At 42.9% G+C, this 21,241-nt stretch overlaps 1 protein-coding gene across 1 annotated transcript in view; it reads left to right on the top strand.

Moving 5' to 3' along the window:
- Positions 1-21,241, top strand: part of LOC139048462 (uncharacterized) — an 86,461-nt gene that overhangs the window by 9,916 nt on the left and 55,304 nt on the right. Inside the window, exons 2-5 of the mRNA XM_070522852.1 lie at positions 11,226-11,332; positions 15,766-15,869; positions 17,257-17,500; positions 20,744-20,966. Of these exons, the coding sequence (XP_070378953.1) occupies positions 15,777-15,869; positions 17,257-17,500; positions 20,744-20,966 (560 nt within the window). The 5' untranslated portion in view covers positions 11,226-11,332; positions 15,766-15,776. The remainder of the gene's footprint in view (positions 1-11,225; positions 11,333-15,765; positions 15,870-17,256; positions 17,501-20,743; positions 20,967-21,241) is intronic.

Raw genomic sequence — 21,241 nt, 5'->3', positions numbered from 1 at the left:
TGCGTTGCTTGAACACGCATTTTGGATCATTTGTAGTAACTATCTTTGTACAAATTGTTTATGAATGCCTTCGTAATTCAAAATATCTGCATTTAACGATGTTCTGCTTGAATAGTTTCAGAAACTTATTTTTGAAATAAGCGACAGGAGGCTGAAAATAAACATGGGGGCTTTTACCTACGATCTGAGTTCCTCGAATAAATTTCTTCAGTATGCTTGTGTGATTAACAGCAAAATGCATAAAAATTGAAACGTCAAAGCATTTCTAAGGTTAGTCATGTTCAGTGCGCTGATGATGCACTTATGTATAGCAAGCTCCTCGCTTGAAGCAGCCTAAGCTATTTGAGAAAACCTAACGTTTACACAACAATATATATACATCTACTTGACATATTTGCCAAACAAACTACAAACTGTCCGTATGTGGCAATTAATGCCTTGCCTAAATGTTTTGAATCTGCATTTAGACGTAACGATCGTGCACATATGCACTTAATAATTTATATGCTTGAATTTGCCGGTAATTTCTTTTTCGTTTGTGTTTTGCATTGGGCTGCAGGATTATCGTGATAAATTTCTACATTTCAAAGGTGGACTTCTGTCATCTTTTCGCACTTCGAAATTTTTTGTTTCTCTGAGTAAACAAGATATGCTACACAGTCAGGTGTTTATTTTCGCTGCCTAAATGAACCGATACTCCGTGGTCAAGGTATAAGGCACAAGGTATATGTGCAAAAAGAAGAAAGGGGCTGGCAGATGGAATGGCACACTGTGGTATAAACTTTTTTAAAACAGGGTTGAAGTGCCTCAGACAGGCTGGCCAACGTTTCGATAGGTGGACCTATCTTCGTCAAAGGCGGCCTCGTCATCCTCGGCGTGTTAGTTTTAAAGGGTTAGTGCAGTGACGTCATGTGCGGGTGTTGTCGCTGGCGGCTGGTTTTAAAGAGAGAGATTACAAGAGGGAACAGGCGTTGTCGTCCGACGTCTGTGAGCCTCATTCTCAAGACGAAGGGACAAGAGCGTGAGAGTGGGCACGCGGGGAGGAAAGAAAAGAAATAGAAGCAGAAAAAAGGGGGAAAAAGCAAAAAAAGCAGGGGGGAGCCAGGGCCGTACCAAGACACAACAAAGGGGGGGGGGTGAAAGAAAAAGAAAGAGAAAAATGAAATCTTTAAGAAATACGGGGGCTTGGGAGCGTGTTGGGGATGCGAAAGGTTAGGAGGTATTCAGGGGAGTCATTGGCGGCATGTTTTTGAGGCATTAGAACGGCCGGTCAAGCAATAGGTCGAGTAATTTTGAAATAGTTAAGGTGGCGACAAGGAGTCTGCGGTGCAATGTGTGGGGTGACTGAAAGGCAGCGGCATGGTCTTTCAAGGGGCACTGCCCCACGCGCTTAACGTAGGTGTCGTTACGGCGGCATCCAGAAAGCGATACTCCGGGTTGAGGCGCCGAAAAAGGCATATTGACTTCGGAATGTGTTGTCGAGGGGGTTTCAAAAAAAAAGACTAAAAAAGGGGGCAGGGGGAAGGGGGGGGGCGAAATCGGTATAGCAAACAGGAGGGTGACGCGTGCAGAAGCGGGCGTGGGCAAGTGTACATGGAAGAAGGGGATCGTACACTTGGTGTAGACGTAAAATCCTGAAAGAGTACATTAAATTGAGTAGTAGGCAGGAAATTTTTTTCCCCTTTCTCCCCCTCTCCCTTTTTTTTCTCCGAAATGAAAGAGTAGGTGAGGTTAAGAATTAAAGTTGGCTGGTGGCCTAATGTGTTTTGTGTATTGGTTGATGATATGAGAGTTTCAGATTTAAGTTACAGCTTTTAAAGATTCTAAGTTGCCACGTGCCAAATTAATTCCTGTCGGGTGTAGGCAATTAAACTTGTGTATGAGGTATGATTCCGTGTACTTTCTTTCGCGAGGGGAACGGAAATTTGTTTGTAGTATATAGTGCCTTGCTTTGTCAAACATATGTCCATGTTCATTAAAGTGGCTGGCTACTGCTTTGGGTAAATTGTGTTTTGTGTCCGCGCGGTGACCATTGAGTCTTGTATTGATTTGTTGTCCGGTCTCACCTATGTATTGTTTGCTACAAGCGGCGCATTCTAGACAGTAGACTACATTGCTTGATGTGCAGGTGAAAGTCGAAGTTACCTTGTGTGTGTAATTCGACGCTGTACTTTTTACTGTAGTAGTGGATTGGATGTGTTTGCATGTAGAGCACCTGGGGCGACCACAGGGATTGGTTCCCAACTTCTTCTTTTTCTGTAGTTTGGCGTGCACAAGAACATCTTTAAAATTATTGTTGCGTCTGTAGGCTACTCTGGGAGGGTCGGGAAAAATCGTCTTAAGTTTCTGGTTGCTGGTGAGAATCGGGTAGTATTTACTTAGGATGTTATTCACGTTTGGGAGTGCGTTTGAGAATTTAGTAGTAAGAAGAGGCGTTGTTGTTCTTGTGATCTTCGGGCGGGGCTTGAGGACCTCGGCTCGATCAAGTTTGGTTGCAGCGATGTAAGCTGTTTGAAGGTCACTGTTTGGGTGGTTCCTGTTTGATAGCGTTTCTTTAAGGTGATCGAGTCTATCTATGTAGTCTTGGTTTTCAACGCAAATGCGACGTAGTCGTGTGGCTTGGCCTTTAAAGATGCCTTGTTTGCAATGTCTGGGATGGTGGCTCGTATATTCTAGGTACTGTTGTTTGTCGAAAGGTTTCCTATACAGCGTTGTCTTTAGTTCACCATTGTCAATGTATATTGTTGTGTCCAGAAAGTTTATGCGCTCAGTTGAGGATTCTGATGTGAGTTTTATTGTTGGGTGAACAGAATTTAGAAAGGATACATATTTATCTAGACTGTCTTGGCCATGTCCCCAGATTATGACTATGTCGTCTATGTATCGTAGGTATGTGTGGGGCTTGGTAGTGCAGCGCGATAGGAAATCTGTTTCTAGAATCCCCATAAATATGTTCGCGTAGGTTGGTGCAAAAGGCGTACCCATGCTTGTACCATGTATCTGTAGGTAGTAACTCTCTTCAAATTCGAAGTAGTTATGTGTGAGAACTAATTCAAGGAGAGACAGGTAAACTTCAGTAGAATGTTGTGCACTGTGTTTAGACAGCGTTTGTTTTATCGAAGATAAACCATCAGGGATTGGAATGTTGGTGTACAGCGCCGTGACGTGTAGTGTTGCGAGAATTGTGTTGTGGGGTAGTGTGCCTTTAGTATTAATGTCTTCTATAATTCTCAGCAGGTGGGGCGTATCTTGTACAAATGACGGAAGTGTTTTCGGCAAGTTACCAAGGTAGTGGTTAAGGAATGTGGAGATGCTCTCTGTCGGGGTGTTGTTGTTTTATACTATCGGACGGCCTGGGATAATAGCAGTGTATAGTTAAGCGGATGGAATTTTATGAATTTTCGGAAGGAGGTAAAAACGTCCGGCAGTTTTGTTGCTTGGTTTAAGAAATTTGTATTCTGATGGTGTTATCAATTCATCAGCCAAAAGTGATTTCAGCCTGTTGGTAATTGTCACTGTATAGGACAATGTCGGATCGTTATCTAGTTTGCGGTAATGTTCTGGGTTGTTTAGTTGTCTGTAAGCCTCGTGCTTGTATTTTTCTATTGGCCAAATAACTATACTTCCACCCTTATCTGCTTCCTTAATAACAATGTCATTCCGGCAGCTCAGATTTGAAATGATATGACTTTCCGACGCAGTTATGTTTTTAGGTCGCTTAGATGTCTTGGATTGGCTTATAATTTCTTTAGTGATAGTTTTAAGGTATATGTCAAGTTCTATGGCTTGTTCTGGTTCGGGAGTCCAAGTGTATTGGGCTCTAAGTGGTGTCGTCCCGGTGTCTGGTGTGTCTGCAAAAAAGTGTCGGATACGCATTCGTCGGCAGAATTCTGAGAGGTCCTTGTGAAGCTCGAATTCATTTATTGTGTTGTTCGTGGGGCAAAAGTTTAAGCCCTTGCTGAGTACGGCTATTTCTTTTTGACTTAATGTTTTAGAAATGTCTATAACATTGGAGCGGTTTAGTTCTGTGGAAATTTCCTTACTGTCTGGTCCTTCTAAGCTCGAGGTCACTCTTGTCTGGGTGTGGTGGCTGTTTGGCAGTAAGGTTGTTTTTTGATTAAAATTTGCTTTTTTCCTTTGTTTTTGAACCAATTTTCTAGATTGTTTTTCGCCGTAATGTTCTAAATCTCTCTTCTCATCTGGTGTCAGGGTTATGTTCCTAAGTCTGTGGTTAAAAGTTTCGATTTGCTCTTCGCAGTGTTCTTTGAGGATATTCAAAAGTGAAAGTGAGGCATTATGTAATGTTGTTTGCCAGTTTGCGCGATGGTGTGGTGGGAGTGTTCCTAGAGCTGGTACAGCCTTGAGTGTTAGGCCTTTAGGAATTATATTTTTCACGGTGCAGCTTGTGTAGGTTTTCAGATGGGAGGTGTAGCTCACATGTTTTTTGGTAAGTTTTCTAGCCTGTAGGAATTCGGTGCTTCGTGGCATTGAGGAATAATTGATTTGCGATGTCTGTCATTTACTTGTCTTCTTGCGGGCAGACTTGCGTGGGGTGTTTTTCCGTTCGGCCGGTTTATTATCGTATGCCTGGCTTAATTCGATCTCGGTCTCTGTTTGAGTTTGTGTGTGTGCAGGCAGGCGTGTGGGGGTCTGTGTGTAGACTTCGGTGGTGGGTTTTCTGTTGTCTGTTGCCATTGTGTCTGTTTGCATGGTGGTTGATGTCATTTTTGGTGGTGTGTGTGCCTTCTCGTTCTTTTCACATTCCACTGTCTGTGTTCCAACTGTTCTTGTGTTGACTGTTTCACTTGTGCAGTGGCTTGCTTCACATTCCACTGTCTGTATTCCCTGTGTCCTCGAAGTGACTGTCACAGTTGTGTTGTTCGCGGTTGCATGTTCCGCAGAGTTGGTGGAGGTGGTATTTGAGGTGGAATTTAAAAGAGTTTTTCTGTACTTGTCCTTAATAAAGGACTTGATGTATTGGGAAACTAGCTCTATTCCACTGCGGTTCAAGTGGAAGCCATCCCAAGCTAGGTGTTCGTGTGGTGCTTCGTGTATTTCCGCGTGATGCATGGTGTCAACATTCTTATAGACGTTTTCTAAGTTGAAAATTAGTGAATTTAGCTTGTTAATCTCCTCATTGTGTTTCATGAGTGCATTAGTTTCGCAGAATAGTGGGCGGTGTTTGTTTTGTAGGCGGGGAGCGACAGTCGTTATGGTTATGTGTGCGTTTGGGTGAGCGGCTTGAATGGTTCTTATTACGTCGCTCATGGACTCTATCGTGTCCGCGGCGCTTTGTGTTCTTAGGTTGTTTGTGCCTACATTGATAATAAAGTGTGTGGTGTCAATTGGCGCATCACATACTAGCGGTAGAATATCTGATGTTTGTGCCCCACTAAGGTGTTTTATGTATGGCGCGTGTGGGCCTGGTGGAAAATGTTCCTTCAGGTATCTGTACTGGCTGTCTCCAAGGATTGCTACATGGGCAAAGGACAAGGTATATGTGAGTAATTCATAAAGGTTAACGGTAACTTTAGGATATGATAAGATATGAAGAGGACGAAGACAAAACTCTCCACGCTAACGCTAGATTCATCAAATTACTCTCACATTGCAATCCCAGGGTTCTACTAGGAAAGATAAATACCCAAGAAAGTGCAGAGGGAAACGGCACCGTGGTAGCTCAATTGGTGTAGCATCCCCGCGAAATGCGAAGGTTGTGAGATGGTTGTCCACCTGCGGCAAGTTGTTGTTTCATCCACGTTCCCTTCCAATTATTAATAGTTTCTTTATTTCATCTATTAGGCACAAGTAATTTGCCCTATGTTGTCCTTGGGTTCAGTGTTTGTTGAATTTCCCCATTTCTTCTCGTTTATCAAATTACTTGACACTCTCATTCGAGTGCTTTCTTACTTGCTATTGTTTTCTGTCCTGTTATTTTTCTCCTTACTCTTTCCTCTTGCTTGGTCGCCTAGACATCGCGAGGCTAGCCACAGGGACTTGTACATATGGTGCCTTGTACCTTCTTGTAGCGCAGGCTGAATGAGAGGGACACGGGAAGGTAAATCACACAAACACACACCGCTAACTTTCAACAACAAAAAAGTTGTTTCCGCTTCTCGCACGTGTACTTGTACTCCTGCAAACGTCATAAGACAGGTAGACATTGCTTGGCGAATAAGAACAAAACCGGAAAAAGCACGCGCAGAGAATTTTTTATGGCCGCAATGATTATAATGAAGGGTGTCCATTTCACGGAAGCAGATATAATCGAGCTTTGTTGTTGATGAAGAAATTTATAGCTTACTGGCGCATGCGCTTGAATTTTGGTGCCATGACGCCAGGCGGTCGCAGGGTTTTCGACCCATCAGACATTTGAGGCTTTCGCCTTAATATCGACAAGTTGCGCCGTGTAAAGCCCGAGCCTCACTTACAACGTTGCAAGGCGTGATCACAGCCTCACCTAATAATAATTTGTACAGGTGACACGGGAATCCGTAGCAATTGTCAATTATTGACGACATTTTTGACGTTCATCACTCATCACAGAAATTATATAACGAAGTCTTACATACTTCATTTCTCACTGAATGGTTTGGTGACATTACGGTTGCTTTGTTAGGAAGATCAAAAAGTGGGCCGATGTGGCAGGATATATAGGAGGAAACAAAGCTATACAAGAAGTGCAGATTTTTTGAAAAAAAATATTGTTTACGGTACATGACCACAGCAAGATACTGCAGTTTGTTAAGATGTATTTTAGTATGCTGAAAGAAGATGTCTACAGAGATATAGTATAAGATAAATAAATTATACCTGTTCTCGTAAGGAGGCACAATAATAAGCAAATGAATATGCATGTTAGATGAATTTCATTTAAGACTGTCGTTTGAATTCTTTCTTTTTCTAGATGCATCACAACTGAACACAGGTGGGTTTTGCTTTCCCGAGTGGGAATGCCTCATTGTATCAGTACTCGCTTCACGCGCAATACGATACTTTCAAGTGCGACGGTACCACAAGCTGGTCCACGTTACAATTTTACGCGATTGGCTTCGCTTTACGACACCAACGGTATGGTAACACTGAATTCGAAGCTAAAGCCATACTTTTGAGATGCTGTCAAGATTTGAGCATAACCAAAGTGTTATTTCACTGCAACATTTCCGCCTTGTGAGCGTGGATTTGTAAAATTCAAAAGTACCATTTTCTCTCTCGAATTCATTGCTCGAGGAGAATATAAAGCTGTCACTGTTATCGTAAATATGCGCCAAAAGGAACAAGGTGGTCAAGATGTATTTTTGCTTCCAGAATAAATTCAGGTGACAGGTTTTTGATGTTAAAAAGAATTCGCTTTAAAACACTACTGTGACGTGCACTTTCATCGCAACGTGTGTGATTTAAAATTGCGCACGTGGTTCCTGCGTAGCCAAAGGCAGCCTACAGCTGGTGGAAACTGTACTGGACGAAAAACGCGAATGTAAATACTGGCGTCTATTCATACCTTCTGCTGCCTGTAGCAACAAATCCCTATGACGTAGCTCGTTTATGCCGTTTCTAGCGTTTGCTTTAAACATGAGACCGCGATAAATATTTAGCTTGTTTTTTATAGAAATATTAGTATTCATGACAAATTACTACGTACCCCAGTATAGGAAACCTCAAGGTTATCATCATCAGCCTGTCTTTACGGCCACGGCAGTACCAAGGCCTCGGCCTCGGAAAGCGATATTCAATTACCCGTCTCTTGCATTAGATTATATGAAGTGGTTCCTGCAATATAAGCATACTTGAAGGATATTCACGAGCATATGTTACGCCGCTGAACCCTATAAACTTTTCTGTGCCAGCAATGGAGCACGCCCACTTGGCACAACAAGACTGTACTCAATATACCAGGTGTGCACGAAAATATTAACATGGTGTTGCGTGGAGTACAGCTGTTTCGAGACGTATCTTAAAGGTATGAAGGAGAGAAACGAAACGTGGCAAGCGTAAAAACACAAGTGTACATTCTCTTTGCATGCTATGTGATTATAAATAACGATCACATGTGCTTGGCCTTTCACAGTGGCGCAATCATATCAATAAACGCAGACTATTAATTATTCTTTCCTCAAATACACTCACTTCATAGAAGATAAGCATTTGCCAAGATTTGCGTCTAATTATACATTCTCAAAGAAAATACCTCATATTGTATTCTAATAGAAATTACCAAATGATCCTTACATCGTAGTGTGCACATGATTTCTTACGAAGCACATCTGTGACGTGCCCATACGCAGAGCACAAAGTAAAAAACCCATTCTTCAATTCATTCACATCTCGATAGCTAAGTTGCTCTGATCTCTCACTTCCAGATATAAAACAAGGGTAAGAACTTACTGGGCCAGCTCGTCCAGGATTCATCTTTATGAGTGAAATGTGGTATTTATTTCATTTCCTTATATGGTCTCAAGAGCATAAAAAAAGTAATACTCTTTTCTTCACTCAAGTTTAGAAAGACAAGATTACATTTGAAAAAAAAAACATTCTAAGGTGGTAAATACAGGTAAATTAAAGGCATGATTATAAAGCACTGTTTGCGATTAGATAAAGTCTGTAGGAAAGTTTGTATTGCGCAGTGTAGAATCTGTAGTTTTGACCTATATTTAAATAACAAAGCCTTTCCTAACAAGTCACAACCTTTTCGTATCAGGCATTTTTCTAGCCTCTTTCTTTGGCCAATCCAAGAGATAGTGCAGCCTAAAAAAGGGCCAATACGTGCGACTGGTTATGTGCCCTACGGACCATCGGGATGAATATATACATATCATACACATATATATATAACGAAAACACAAATAAAATAATTCAAGGTAGGAGAGAAACAGAGCAATGCTAGCACAGCACATCGATACTGTAACCATTGGGTTAAGGACGGAAGCCCAAGTAGGGGAAATGCAACATCCTTAAGAACATCCCGCGTGCAAGCAAGTGCATTGAAGCTCTTAGTGTGTTGTATTAGAATGTGAATTGCTTGAACACTGCAAGCAATCTTTCGGCGTCGCCAGTTATTACAAATGAAAATTCCGATTGCTTAAGCCTTAAGGCTTTTATTGAATAACATTACTCACATTACCTATACGATTCCTGTTTACGTCAGAATTCAAACTGCACGTGGAGAATTTCCTCCAGGCGTGTTCGTGCTCCAGTGGCGAAGACTCGTGCATGGTAGAAGCTGCATTATAAGGCCTCGTTACCAAAATAATCATTCATAAACCGTGTCACGATGACCGTCGGCAATATAACGCGCTTATTTCCATAGTTGAAACGTGTTTTGCATCGAGACTCCTCTTTCGCGCTTCTGTAGGTACGCCTAGTGCAATTCAGAGGCATCACCGCGATCCCTTCCCAGGTTATCCGAAATGCACGACGCGTCACTGGATGCGAAGACACGATGCTTGTGAATTTATTTAGTAAGCGAATGCTTCCAAGTTTATACGGCCGACAAAACTACTATCATTACTTCCTATATGTCTACTCATTTGAGGTCGCAATCGATACTTTTCCTTTCGGGCGAAACTGCGGCTTTTTTTAATACGCACCAGCTGCATGGTACACGGGCGTCTTGCATTTTGCCGATATAAAATGCGGCTGCCATGGCCGGGAGTTGATCCACGACGTCGTGTTTAGCGATGCAGTGCCAATGCAACTAAGCCAATCGTGGAGGGTCCTCAAGGGAGATGTTTTGCTTGTTTGAAGAAATTGTAACAGCCTATGCCGATTTTGCAGAGATCGAGCTGGTGCCGCTGTCTTCGCACACGTAGTAGCCATGGAAGGGTGGCTAGAACAGTATCTGCAGTTTGGCAGTTGGTGCAACGTGTACCTCATTTAGCGCAAACATAACCCCGCATGTTGTGAGAAAACCGGCCGCTGAGCTCTACGCAAACGCGAATAGCACTAAAGCAAGGCGGGTCCGGATACGCGCGAACACTACGTTGGTGCAGATGTCGCAACATTGTGGAGCCGCGTGTGCGCTGCAGGCTGCAGCTCAACAGGTGCAGTCTAAACACAGAAGCCGATTGCAATGATAATGCAATCTCTAATTGTGGGCCCGTCGCACAGATAATGCAGTCAAACAAATTGTTCTCCAAACCACGCTTTGAAAGTAGCAGCACGCCGAAGCTGGAAACGACAGCTCGAATAATTAGCCATTGCAAAGCAGCTTGAAATTATTCAAATGGCGACATTCACGTGCACGTTACGTGAGTCTTCTACCTCGCTAAGAAGCCGTTGTCTCTCGTCGATTTCAACTGAAGGTTGAATCACCTTCCAAAGTTATCACTATTATTTTTGATTATGAGTATAAATGGAAGCTTAGGGTCACATAAAATATATTATATAAGGTCATGTCAGCAACTAGAGCAGAAGTGCACGATAGTCGGCACAAGCGCTGTATTCGATGCTTTTTTAAAAAAGCAGCCACGACGTTCTTAATCAATTGCCCTGCTTCTCGCGCACATAAGACTAGGTATGCGGCCGCTGAGAGATGATCCAATGTGTGTATTCAGCGGTAGACATATGTGCCACATAATTTTTTTGGTTAACCCATTTACAAAATTTCGCGTATCATCAGCGTGGTAAACCTCTAAACAATTATGTAGTCTTTCATAGAAAAATGGCTTTTCTTATTTCTGCGTCATTTTACCTAAACCGCCATTTATTATTCGTGCCCATGCACCATGTGGTGTTTCCACAGGTGATCTGCAGATATTAGTTATTTTCATGTTGGCAGTTTTGTTTCTGTTTTCGATCGCTATGTTGTGTATATATTTGGTACGCGAGCAAAAATGAAAATTTCTGATGGCCACATTTTTCCCTGGCCTCGCCAATTCGCGTTGAGCCGTATTCTGAAAAAGCAAGGGATGTTTTACAAATTTTAGAACCACATTCTTTAAACCACATATATATTTAAAAAAAACACGCAGAAGTAATTTACTGCAATCAACGCGCAATTGGAACTTCCTCAGAGATAACGCGTGCTTTCCTTTTGCCAAGGAAATACCGAAAGAATGACTATAGTCAACGCGGCTATTAAAAATCTTCAAGATGAAATTAGCGCCGCCTACGTCTCGTGGCTGTGTTGTTCAGCACCTACCTCAAGCATTGACTTGATCTCTGTAGACAAGAGGACAGCTGCCGAGTAGGAACTTAACAAAATCACCTTCTGCTCCTATTCACAGTGAACGCGACCATGATTACTGGAGCTCGGTATTTCTGCTAGCGTGTTGTTTGCTGGTATCCGGCGTGCTCCTGTCTCTAATATTGATCGTGCTTCAGGCTTTTCTCGGTGAGTACGGGCCTTTTTGTTGCTCCTTCACGCTTCCACGAATGTACGCTTATTAATATTTGATTTTAATTTACGGCGTTATGTAGCAGTTAACAGATAGACACTGGGTTTGCTATGTCCCGCTTCTGCTCGTCGTCAGAGGCTAGCAAATACCGCATCATTCTCATGGTCATGCGGCATCGTGTTCGTGGCCATACTGCGTCGTCAACACCAGCGAAGCGTCCAACCACGTAGTGAAGAAAAGAAAAACCACTCAAGTAGTCGCCACTCGTAAACAAGCACACACGCATTTTTTACTAGCCAGGATATTATATTCTGAGGACCTCATTTTCATTGTAGCCTATCCACTTGTTATGCACGGAGAGGATGGTGTGAGGATTGGAAAAATGTTAAATCTAGAGCTGAACTGTGGCAGAATAAGGTCTGACGCTTTAACATCCGTTCTGAAAAGCTGAGTTCAATCAGAAGTTCGTTCGTGAAAGCGCTTGATCCAGCGACATTGTTGTTCGATCGCAGGTTACCACATTTAGGCTCCATCTTACTTCAGAGGTATCTTTAGATTATACATTATTTAGAGTGGTTTCCCCTTGCACTAATAGCTTGACGACCAGAATATAATCCATCAACAACATGAGAATATATTGAGGCCATCGGAACTACGGTGGATGGTTCCGGCAACATGCAACATGATAATGGGCATAAGACCCAGGTCACCTACCTAAATTCACAATGGCTTTGCCACATGTAGTCCTTGCTAACAGAAAGAAACAAAGTCTAAAAGCGGCCATGTCTGGGTCTCCTCTCAGGAAGAACACAACTGTTAAGAACAGGTCTTAAGAATGTGTTGAGAACAAGAATGAGCTGATAGTTTTTATACCCCACAGATTGCAGAAATTGCAATACCAGAGTCGGGAACGTGGTTTCCTTTGCAATTTCCTCTGCACTGTAGCACGGCATTCGAAAGTAGTGCTCCCAATCTTGGCCATTTGCACATTTCTGCCGTGGTACCTTGGTGCCATCCACCGTGGATGTAAGGTGTCTCCTATCGTAATGATGTATCACTTTAAAACTGAATTTTTTTTCTTTCCACACATGACCACCGTTTGACCTGACATGTAGCTTTCGACCAAGGGCGAGATGTGGGCAGTGGTTTTACATGAATGCCCTAACTATAACTGTGGAATCCTGTAAGTCGGTGAAAGTTTCATGCAAGAGAAAATTGTCACCCACCCGCAAGTAGGACGATGCTCCAAAGGAAATCGGTGCGGTTTTTTTTCTTTTTTTCTTCTTTATCTTACATCTTTCGGAGCAACCCGTATGAGTTTCCTGTGTACCTTCGTTCTACGTTAGGGGTAGATGGCAACCTTATCCTTCTTTTGCGTGGTGTCTTATATTGAGGCGGTGAGCGCCATCACTGAGCATTGTTGCCTAACTACCTACGGGCACTCGTGGTGGAGCGCCACACAGCTGGGCTGCTTTTGATGATGAACACGTGTGGCATGGGTTGGAATCATTTCAGCACAGGAATATTAGCGCAGTTCCTTGTTGAAGAGCGGAGTTAAGAGGACAGGTTGCCTTACTAGGCTTTGCAGGGCTAATAATATTTGGCAAATCCACGAAATGTACGTCGCAATTTTTATCGACGGAGAAGTCAGTAACCAAACCACAAGTGTACACCACCGATACACGTAGCACTGCAAACTCTACCTCGAAACAATAAGTACTGTTTTCAGACCTGTCGAGCATTTTATTACGAATCCTTTGTTGCCAAATGACTTTACATATTGATGTTTATACAGCCATCTGAAGAGATTTATTGCCCGAAAAAGATTTGCAGGAGCAATGCTACCGTGCAGGAATAGGGCAGGTGTTGTGACGTACCAAAACTTTTTCTGTTTGGCTGGCCCGTTGTCTTGGAAGTCAATTCCACCGTTTCACAGGATTTTCCGTAAGAAACGAGCTCCCCCTATACCCCCTCCTGACTTAGTGCCTGAAAAACTCCTAGGTTGACCGTGCAGCAACATCACTGCACTATTTAGGTTCATAATTGATTGCACCTGTTCCCTTCAATACCACCTTTGTAGCAATGAAATTCTTGTTTACAGGTGCAATGTTTGCACGAATAGATCAGGTTCCTTGGCATCCCAAAATTTTATACTTGATGGCTTACCCGGTGTGTTGAAAGACAACTCCAGCGTTTCACTGGATTTTCCCTAAGAAACAACCTCCCCCTATTCCCTCTCCTCACTTAGTGCCAGAAAAACTCCTAGATTGACCGTGCAGGAAGGTCACCACAATAGTCAGGTTCATAATTGATTGCACCTATTCACTTCTATACCATGTTTGTAGCAATGACATTCGTATAAAGTCGGTATTTCCTAACAAAAGAATATCTCAACGCCAGAAGCATATTCTACACTGATGCACCAACTCATTCGATTGCGATGCCCAAGTTGAATCGTAAAGGTGGTCCGACTACATTTCTTCCTTCAAGGTTTTGTCATGTATGGCTTGGCTGGTGAAAATTAAAGTTTCGGCGAATTGGTTCATTGGAAAACAGCGAAAGTGGTAAGCGAGCACTGTATACATTAAGCTCATTAACGCCATTTAGCACTGTGGGCCTGAGGTCAGTCATTTCGGGGCAGGCTAGTTGCTTGTAGATAGAATCGATAGTAAACATGAACCAACATTCATGGCGTGTGAGTAGGCTGCTGGTTTGTTCGACAAAATACCCCTCCTCTCCTCCACATTAGAGCGTCAATGTACGGCGATCATCCATAAGAATCTATTGTCCTCTAAACAAAAATTCACTCTCTTCATCAGTGGTATATTAGATTGTTATTTCGCATTTAGTGTAGATATTTCGGCTATTTGTGGTCGCGTAAAAGCGCGGACAGAACCATGCAAACCAAGAGAGTGCACCTGAACCTTCCCACTGACACCAGACGGGAGGCCACTGGTGCCAATACTGCAAAAAAAACAAAGTGGATAGTGTTTTTTATTTTTTTTTCTTTTTAACCTAGGTAGGAGATTAGGAAATGTAGTAGGAAGAGCTTGGTGCCGCAACCCACCGCCCCGTTCCAAAAGGGACGCTCATAACATGACAGAGTGCACCTGAACCTTCCCACTGACACCAGATGGCAGGCCACTGGTGCCAATACTGCAAAAAAAAACAAAGTTGATAGTGTTTTTTTATTTTTTTCTTTTTAACCTAGGTAGGAGATTAGGAAATGTAGTAGGAAGAGCTTGGTGCCGCAACCCACCGCCCCGTTCTAAAAGGGACGCTCATAACATCCATCCATCCATCCATCCATCCATCCATCCATCCGTCCGTCCGTCCTTCCGTCCGTCCGTCCGTCCGTCCGTCCGTCCGTCCGTCCGTCCGTCCGTCCGTCCATCCATCCATCCATCCATCCATCCATCCATCCATCCATCCATCCATCCATCCATCCATCCATCCATCCATCCATCCATCCATCCATCCATCCATCCATCCATCCATCCATCGATCGATCGATCGATCGACGGTTGCGGCTTATCGTATCTGCAATGACCGGAGTCATTGAACTTCCAGGAGAAACCACTGAGGCCTCTGGAAATTGCCGCTAGGTGCGTCTTTTGAGCACTTCACGGGTAATAAGCACATCTTATCGCTTCTAATAAGGCACGCGTTCAAGAAAATTGTCCTGAACGTGAAAGAAATTTTCTCAGTGCTGCATCCGCAGCCCATCGTTCGTGAGAAGCGATGACATAATTTATCATTATAGGGTGCGTAAAAGATGCGTAATACAGAAGCAGGAATCCGCATTGGGGCAGTGTCCGAGGCTTGTAAGATGGCTGCCAGATGCTTGATAACTGCAACCTCTGGAGCTTCACAGGACGCGAACGGCAGCCTTGTCATCAGGCACTGCCGTCAGGCGTCATTGGCTGCATCTGTCCGCAGGCTTCCATGGTTTGCAGTTTCTCTTCACCGGTTGCTGAACATCATTCCCCTACACATGTTGCAATGAAAGCTACAGAACGCAATGGTGCACATGACCAACGAACAATCTACTAGAGCACTGATGAACACCTTAAACGGCCTGTAAGAGCTATTACAGAATGCACAAGCAGTCGAGACAGCACAGCGGAGTTTGCTGTATTTATTGAAGAAATGGGTCAGCTGATGGAAAGCACCTGTTTTTATCTGGACACCAGATGTCATCTATACACGCCCTACTATGACCCCCTCCCCCCTCTTGCCCACTAGGATAACACCAGGTGTCTACCATGATCGCCCTATCATCACCCCGCCCCCCCCCCCCCCGCCCATAAGGATAACTGATCGCCTGTTGCCCTCGAATGCTGTTCAGATGCGCTATTAGGAATCAAGTAGGAGAGGAGGTTGCGTCACCCAACGTGCATCGGGTATTCTTTCTCGTGTATTTATGAAGGTGATGGCGAAATGAAACACGACAGCAAAGCAACGTACGACAAAGCTACTAGTTCTGGAAAGAGCAGCGGCGGCGGAGGGGTCACGAGCACTCTGCAACTGCCGGTGAGTTGACTCGCAAAGCAATACCTCTCAATCTGAGGCAGCTTTTGACTCCTTAAATCTAAAGTGATACTGGTGGTTAGCGTGTAAGTGTGCACAACAGAATCAGGCGAAGAAAAAGCAACTCAGTTTATAGAGTCGCTTCCATGAAAAACCCGAGAACAATTAAAACGTGTATCTCATCATAGGTTGAATTATCAACGCAGTCGCTAAGTCCATTACCGACCGCTGGTGGGGAGAATGTGTCATTGAATGAACCCACGAATACGCAGCCTCTATTTGTGCTAGATGCACATGACTAAAAGTAAATTACGATTGCGAATATACCCTATATAGTACATAAGAACACTAATAGCAGGGACTGAAATATCTTGTGTGCACGGTAAATTGATACAATATAGCTCGTATATTAGTCTATATACAAGTACTACAGATAATATATGTCAGAATGAAAGTGCCAAAATCGCCTTTGTTCACACCCAGTATGCCAAATTATTTTTGAACGTATATATATATATATATATATATATATATATATATATATATATATATATATATATATATATATATGTATATATATATATATATATATATATATATATATATATATATATATATATATATATCGCACTTTTACCTTCTTCATGAAAGCTGTTCTTACATCAATTGAAGCAAAATTGGCTTGGTAGACGGCGTACTAGAGTTGGTTCACTTTGTTTTACTAATACCACACGTGCAAGGTGTCATCTCTTCACGTAGATGTTTAATTAATTTTACACTGTTATTTCAGCGTCGCACCATTTTGATACTGTGGTAGCATCTGGCTGATAAAGATGTGAAATGCTTCCATTGTTGCCTCCTTTCACAAATAGTGGTGTTTGAAGGGCCACGCAGAACACAGCACACTTTATGAAGCATGTAACCGCTGTTTGTATACTTTCCGTGTGCTACTCTTTGTCAAGTCAGTTCACATTACATGGCCAATAAGTGAATGTCACTAATTTTACCCGTTATGAGACAAGCAAAAAAGTGGTGCGTATTAGGAGACACGCCATAGTAGCCTAAATTCTCGTTGACATTTTCACCAAGCAATACAGTTGAGGAAGTCAGATAAGTATGGAGATTATTCACTTGTCTTTTAGCATTACGAAATGAGTACGTAGAGTAGGGACGCGCCATCTTAGATGATTGCAAAGTATATGGTGTCATAAAAATCAAAACATTCGCAGGCGCAAATGAAATATTGTATGTTTGCATATGGCAAAGGAAACCGGAGGCTTCTGAGAGAGGCCTTCTTCCAACGGCACACATAAATAAAGTGATTATAAAAATGGTTTCCGTGGTGGTGGTGAGGATATTTATTTCACCTGGAAACTGGCATCCCCTGCAGACACGAACTCCTGTGACATCAGCCGGAGTACAGCATCCTGTTACTAGGCAGCAGGAGATTATACCAACGCCGTACAAAGGGGTGCCAGCACAGCTACCTACAACACTGAAGATCACCCCAGCACCACCAACTCCAGAACCTACGACGCCAACCACGCGAAAACCCACAACAACCAAACCGCGTCCTACTACGCCGGCTGTTACTACAACACCAGAGTCGACGACACCACCTACCACGCTTGCACGTACGTGTCCTAATGCATGTTAGCAGTATATACCTAAACACACACACACACACACACACACACACACACACACACACACACACACACACACACACACACACACACACACACACACACACACACATACACACACACACACACACACACATACACACACACACACATAGATATAATCATAAGAAGCCAACAAACAAAGACGCGGACAACACAGTTGAAATTACTTCTTCTTAATAATTAAACTATGAAAATTATAAATTAGTGGAGTTGAAAGTGGATAAAAGCAACTTGCTGCAGGTGGGGAACGCTCTCACATCGTCGTATTACTTGTGCGATGCTCTACCAATTGAGCTACCGCTGCCGCCGCCTTCCCATCCAATTGGTGGGGTGTATATGCGTTACTACTAGAACAAACCCTGGGAGTATCAACCTGTGCCACCACTCACAAACCTTGGCGGCGGATATGACACTACGTTTCTTCCGCAGGCCTCACCAGTACGTGATGATTTTGGGTGAAGGCAACGGATCAATAAATCCACAAGTGCTACCTGAAGGCATCGATGCTGCCGGATTCGAAACCCTGTTATGCAATGAACTAGAAGAGAGGGGGTTTAGCGAGGGGCCTGATATATATATTGTGCTCCGACATACGAAAAAGCAACTTTTGCTTCCTAAAGATATGACCATGGGTCGGTTGTAACGCACAACTACATGCACAGGGTGTCGCAATTACTATGCACCAAGATTTAAAAAATGGGCGAGTACCACGTAGCTGGACCGAACCATGGCAGTGTTGCTTTCCGTCGCTTGGAGATACTCAGGCTATGCTATATTACATACCACCTAATTACTTAGTTTTGTCTGAATTGTTCAGCTTCCCAAATATTATATTTAGAATAAGTGCCTCAATGATAAAGTTGTACAACAACATGAAAACATCCGGATACAGCTTTTGGTTGCTCAACAGCTGCAACCTAAAAGTGCTTTTCAAGCACGAACGAAGCCCGCAAATACACACGAAATTGCCATGTGACCGGCCGCTCGCCGCACACGGAAGTGGAAGTGGACCGGAAACAACTTGACACATGTAGAACACGCACATAGGATTTCTCCTTATGCTTGTGATGCCACACTTGCCTTCTCCCCCCCCCCCCTTTACTTTTTTTAGAACCAAATTATTTCACCACATTAGTTCACAAATTAGTTCACCAAATTTCTCCAGTAAAGTGGAGCCTGATATACGTATACACCTTGAATAACTTTTCAACGCCTTGTTTTTGATGGCCATTTAAAACACATCAAGCAAATTCACTGCTATAGAATTTAAGAAGTTGCGCCGTACCTTGGCAAGACCAGGCAGCGACTGCTGCGTGCATTCTTATAATTTTTCGTTGGAACCTTTATAGGCTGTCTTTCCCGCATACTTCTTTTTCACAACGCGAAATTTGAATCCTAGACACAAACAACTCTAAAAAGCGGGAAATATACGCGCGAGAAGTTACAATGCAGACACTACTATATTACAAATTCGGCCGAGCTTCCACATTGTTTATTTAAGGCTAATTCAATTTACAAGTAGCCCCTTCTCGGTTCGCTCAGTCTATTCAACTGAAACTAATTCTGAGCATGACACCAGTTTACCAGTTTTGCTGTGTTCCTTCCCGAAATATGCGACAGGATTCCCTCGTGTTTGGGTTATTCTTGAGGGCGGCCATATAGGCTTGTTGGTCAGTCAACATTGAGAGGTATCTGTAGACCGCAACAAAAACACACACAAAAAGAAACGAAGATGAAGACAGGCGCCTGTCTTCGTTTTCGTTTATTCTTGTGTCCTGCTTTTGTTGCGCTGAACAGATACCTTTCAATGGGTTGTTCACTTCTTTTTCGGATGCCCTCCATAACAAGGCGCTTTTTTAATACAATAATTGGATCAATTATTAAAGTTTTCCCCAAAAAATCCCCGAGTGAGTGTTTGTTGAGAATACGCTCGCTTCATTTCATAAATGTTAATATATACACGAAACTAATCGGCAAAATAGTTTATTCGCAACTTTTGTAAATAAATCACTCTGAACGTTGACTTCTTGGCTGCTTATCTGCTTATCCAGCTATCTGCCTTTCCAGCTCAAGAGAATTTTTGTGCTAGATACCACATACCACAATCGAAATGTCATTTAAGGTAAAAAAGGCAGACACATGAGTAAAATTTAAGTGGCACCACTTGGGTATACATTAATGAAGCAAGAATGAGATTAAAAAGGGCGAACTCTATGTGTTAGCGTGTCAAGTTCTTGATTTTGTACAAAACGCATTCATAATTTCTAAAAAAAAAGTACACAAGTTCCACCGAATTTCGCGTATCCAGAGAAAGCCAATTACTTAATTACGATTACATTGCTATGCGTTTCGTTCGGCATATTCAGACCTAAATCAAAGGGTTGCGGCAGATTTACGAATTTAGGGGAAAGATTTCTTAGTACATCAAGCTTTTAGTCACTTTAACGAGACAGTTGCCTTTATATAGTCTTATTGACGTTTGGGAGGAAGTTTTAGTAAATTACACTGGTAGAGATTTGAGTGTATGAACTGCTTCGCCTTAAATTTAGGCAAAGGGGGCTGGGATTTATTCTGCTTCATTTGCCGCTATTGCCAGAGTAAAACGAATGAAATTTTTTTGGCCATGTAGCTGGCGGGGCGGCAAAGACACAACATCGATGTCGTATTCTTCTAGAAAATTGGACTTCTCTGCAATTTTAACATTATGATCGCCAATTCACCAGTGCAGATCTGAAACATATAATATAGACAACCAGGAACATTAAAGAAAAGCGAGCTAGGTTGGTATCACAACCTTGATTGTTGCTCAACATGGAATTTTTTCACCCGCCGTTGTTATGAAGTGGCATTGGTGTTGTTCTGTTGCGCCCTGGACGTGGCAAAATCCAAGAATGTAATCTGATAGAGACATTTTGGGCTAGTAATTCGCGACTTTGTGGAAAATAGAGTAACAAAGTCACCAACACTGCCTTTAGCTCAAGTTCACAATTTCGTTGCACTACATGGGTTTATACTTCTTTCTTCTTAATCACAGAATACATAGGTATATATTTGCAGAGTTCTCTTTGTTCTGCTGCATGTTATATAACGTTTGTCAGAGTCCAATGGCCCTGTTTGCTCTCTGACGTGGTCACACGCTATCATAGCGCGTGAGTAGACTTTCTGTATGCCACGTCCCGCTCTGTGCAGCTTTAGTTGACAAGCCACCGCAACTTAACCCCTACATCTGCACCGTGGCCAGCGATTGCGAGATGGAGATGCCAGAAGACGGGGTCTGCGACTTCACGTTCTACGAATCGCTGGGAAAGCCCTTCGAGAGACCGGGTGAGACGTCCATGGGAAAGTTCGCGACCTTTCAATCCATGGCGGCCAAGGGGCAAAAGACGCAGTTCGGCATCTCCATATTCGCATTGTAAGTTCAAGCTGTCTCGAGAAGCGACGGAGCAGTGGGGCCAAACAAACGCAAGAAGCACGCATGATACTTTGAAATTTTTTTTATTCAACTAGGAAAAGAAATATATCCTTTCCGTACTCTTTAACAATTACCCGTTTGTAGCACACCTGAATTCCTTGCATGACATTGCGCTCAGACGTGCTCATTTTTTTTGCACAGTAAATCGGAAGGAATCAAAAAAACTTATGAAAATGTCGATAATTAATGGTTGAACTAAAAAAAAAAACATGAGG

Source organism: Dermacentor albipictus, chromosome 8, assembly GCF_038994185.2.
Source record: "Dermacentor albipictus isolate Rhodes 1998 colony chromosome 8, USDA_Dalb.pri_finalv2, whole genome shotgun sequence".
Classification (NCBI taxonomy): Eukaryota; Metazoa; Arthropoda; class Arachnida; order Ixodida; family Ixodidae; genus Dermacentor; species Dermacentor albipictus.
This window is presented reverse-complemented; position numbering and strand designations above follow the sequence as displayed.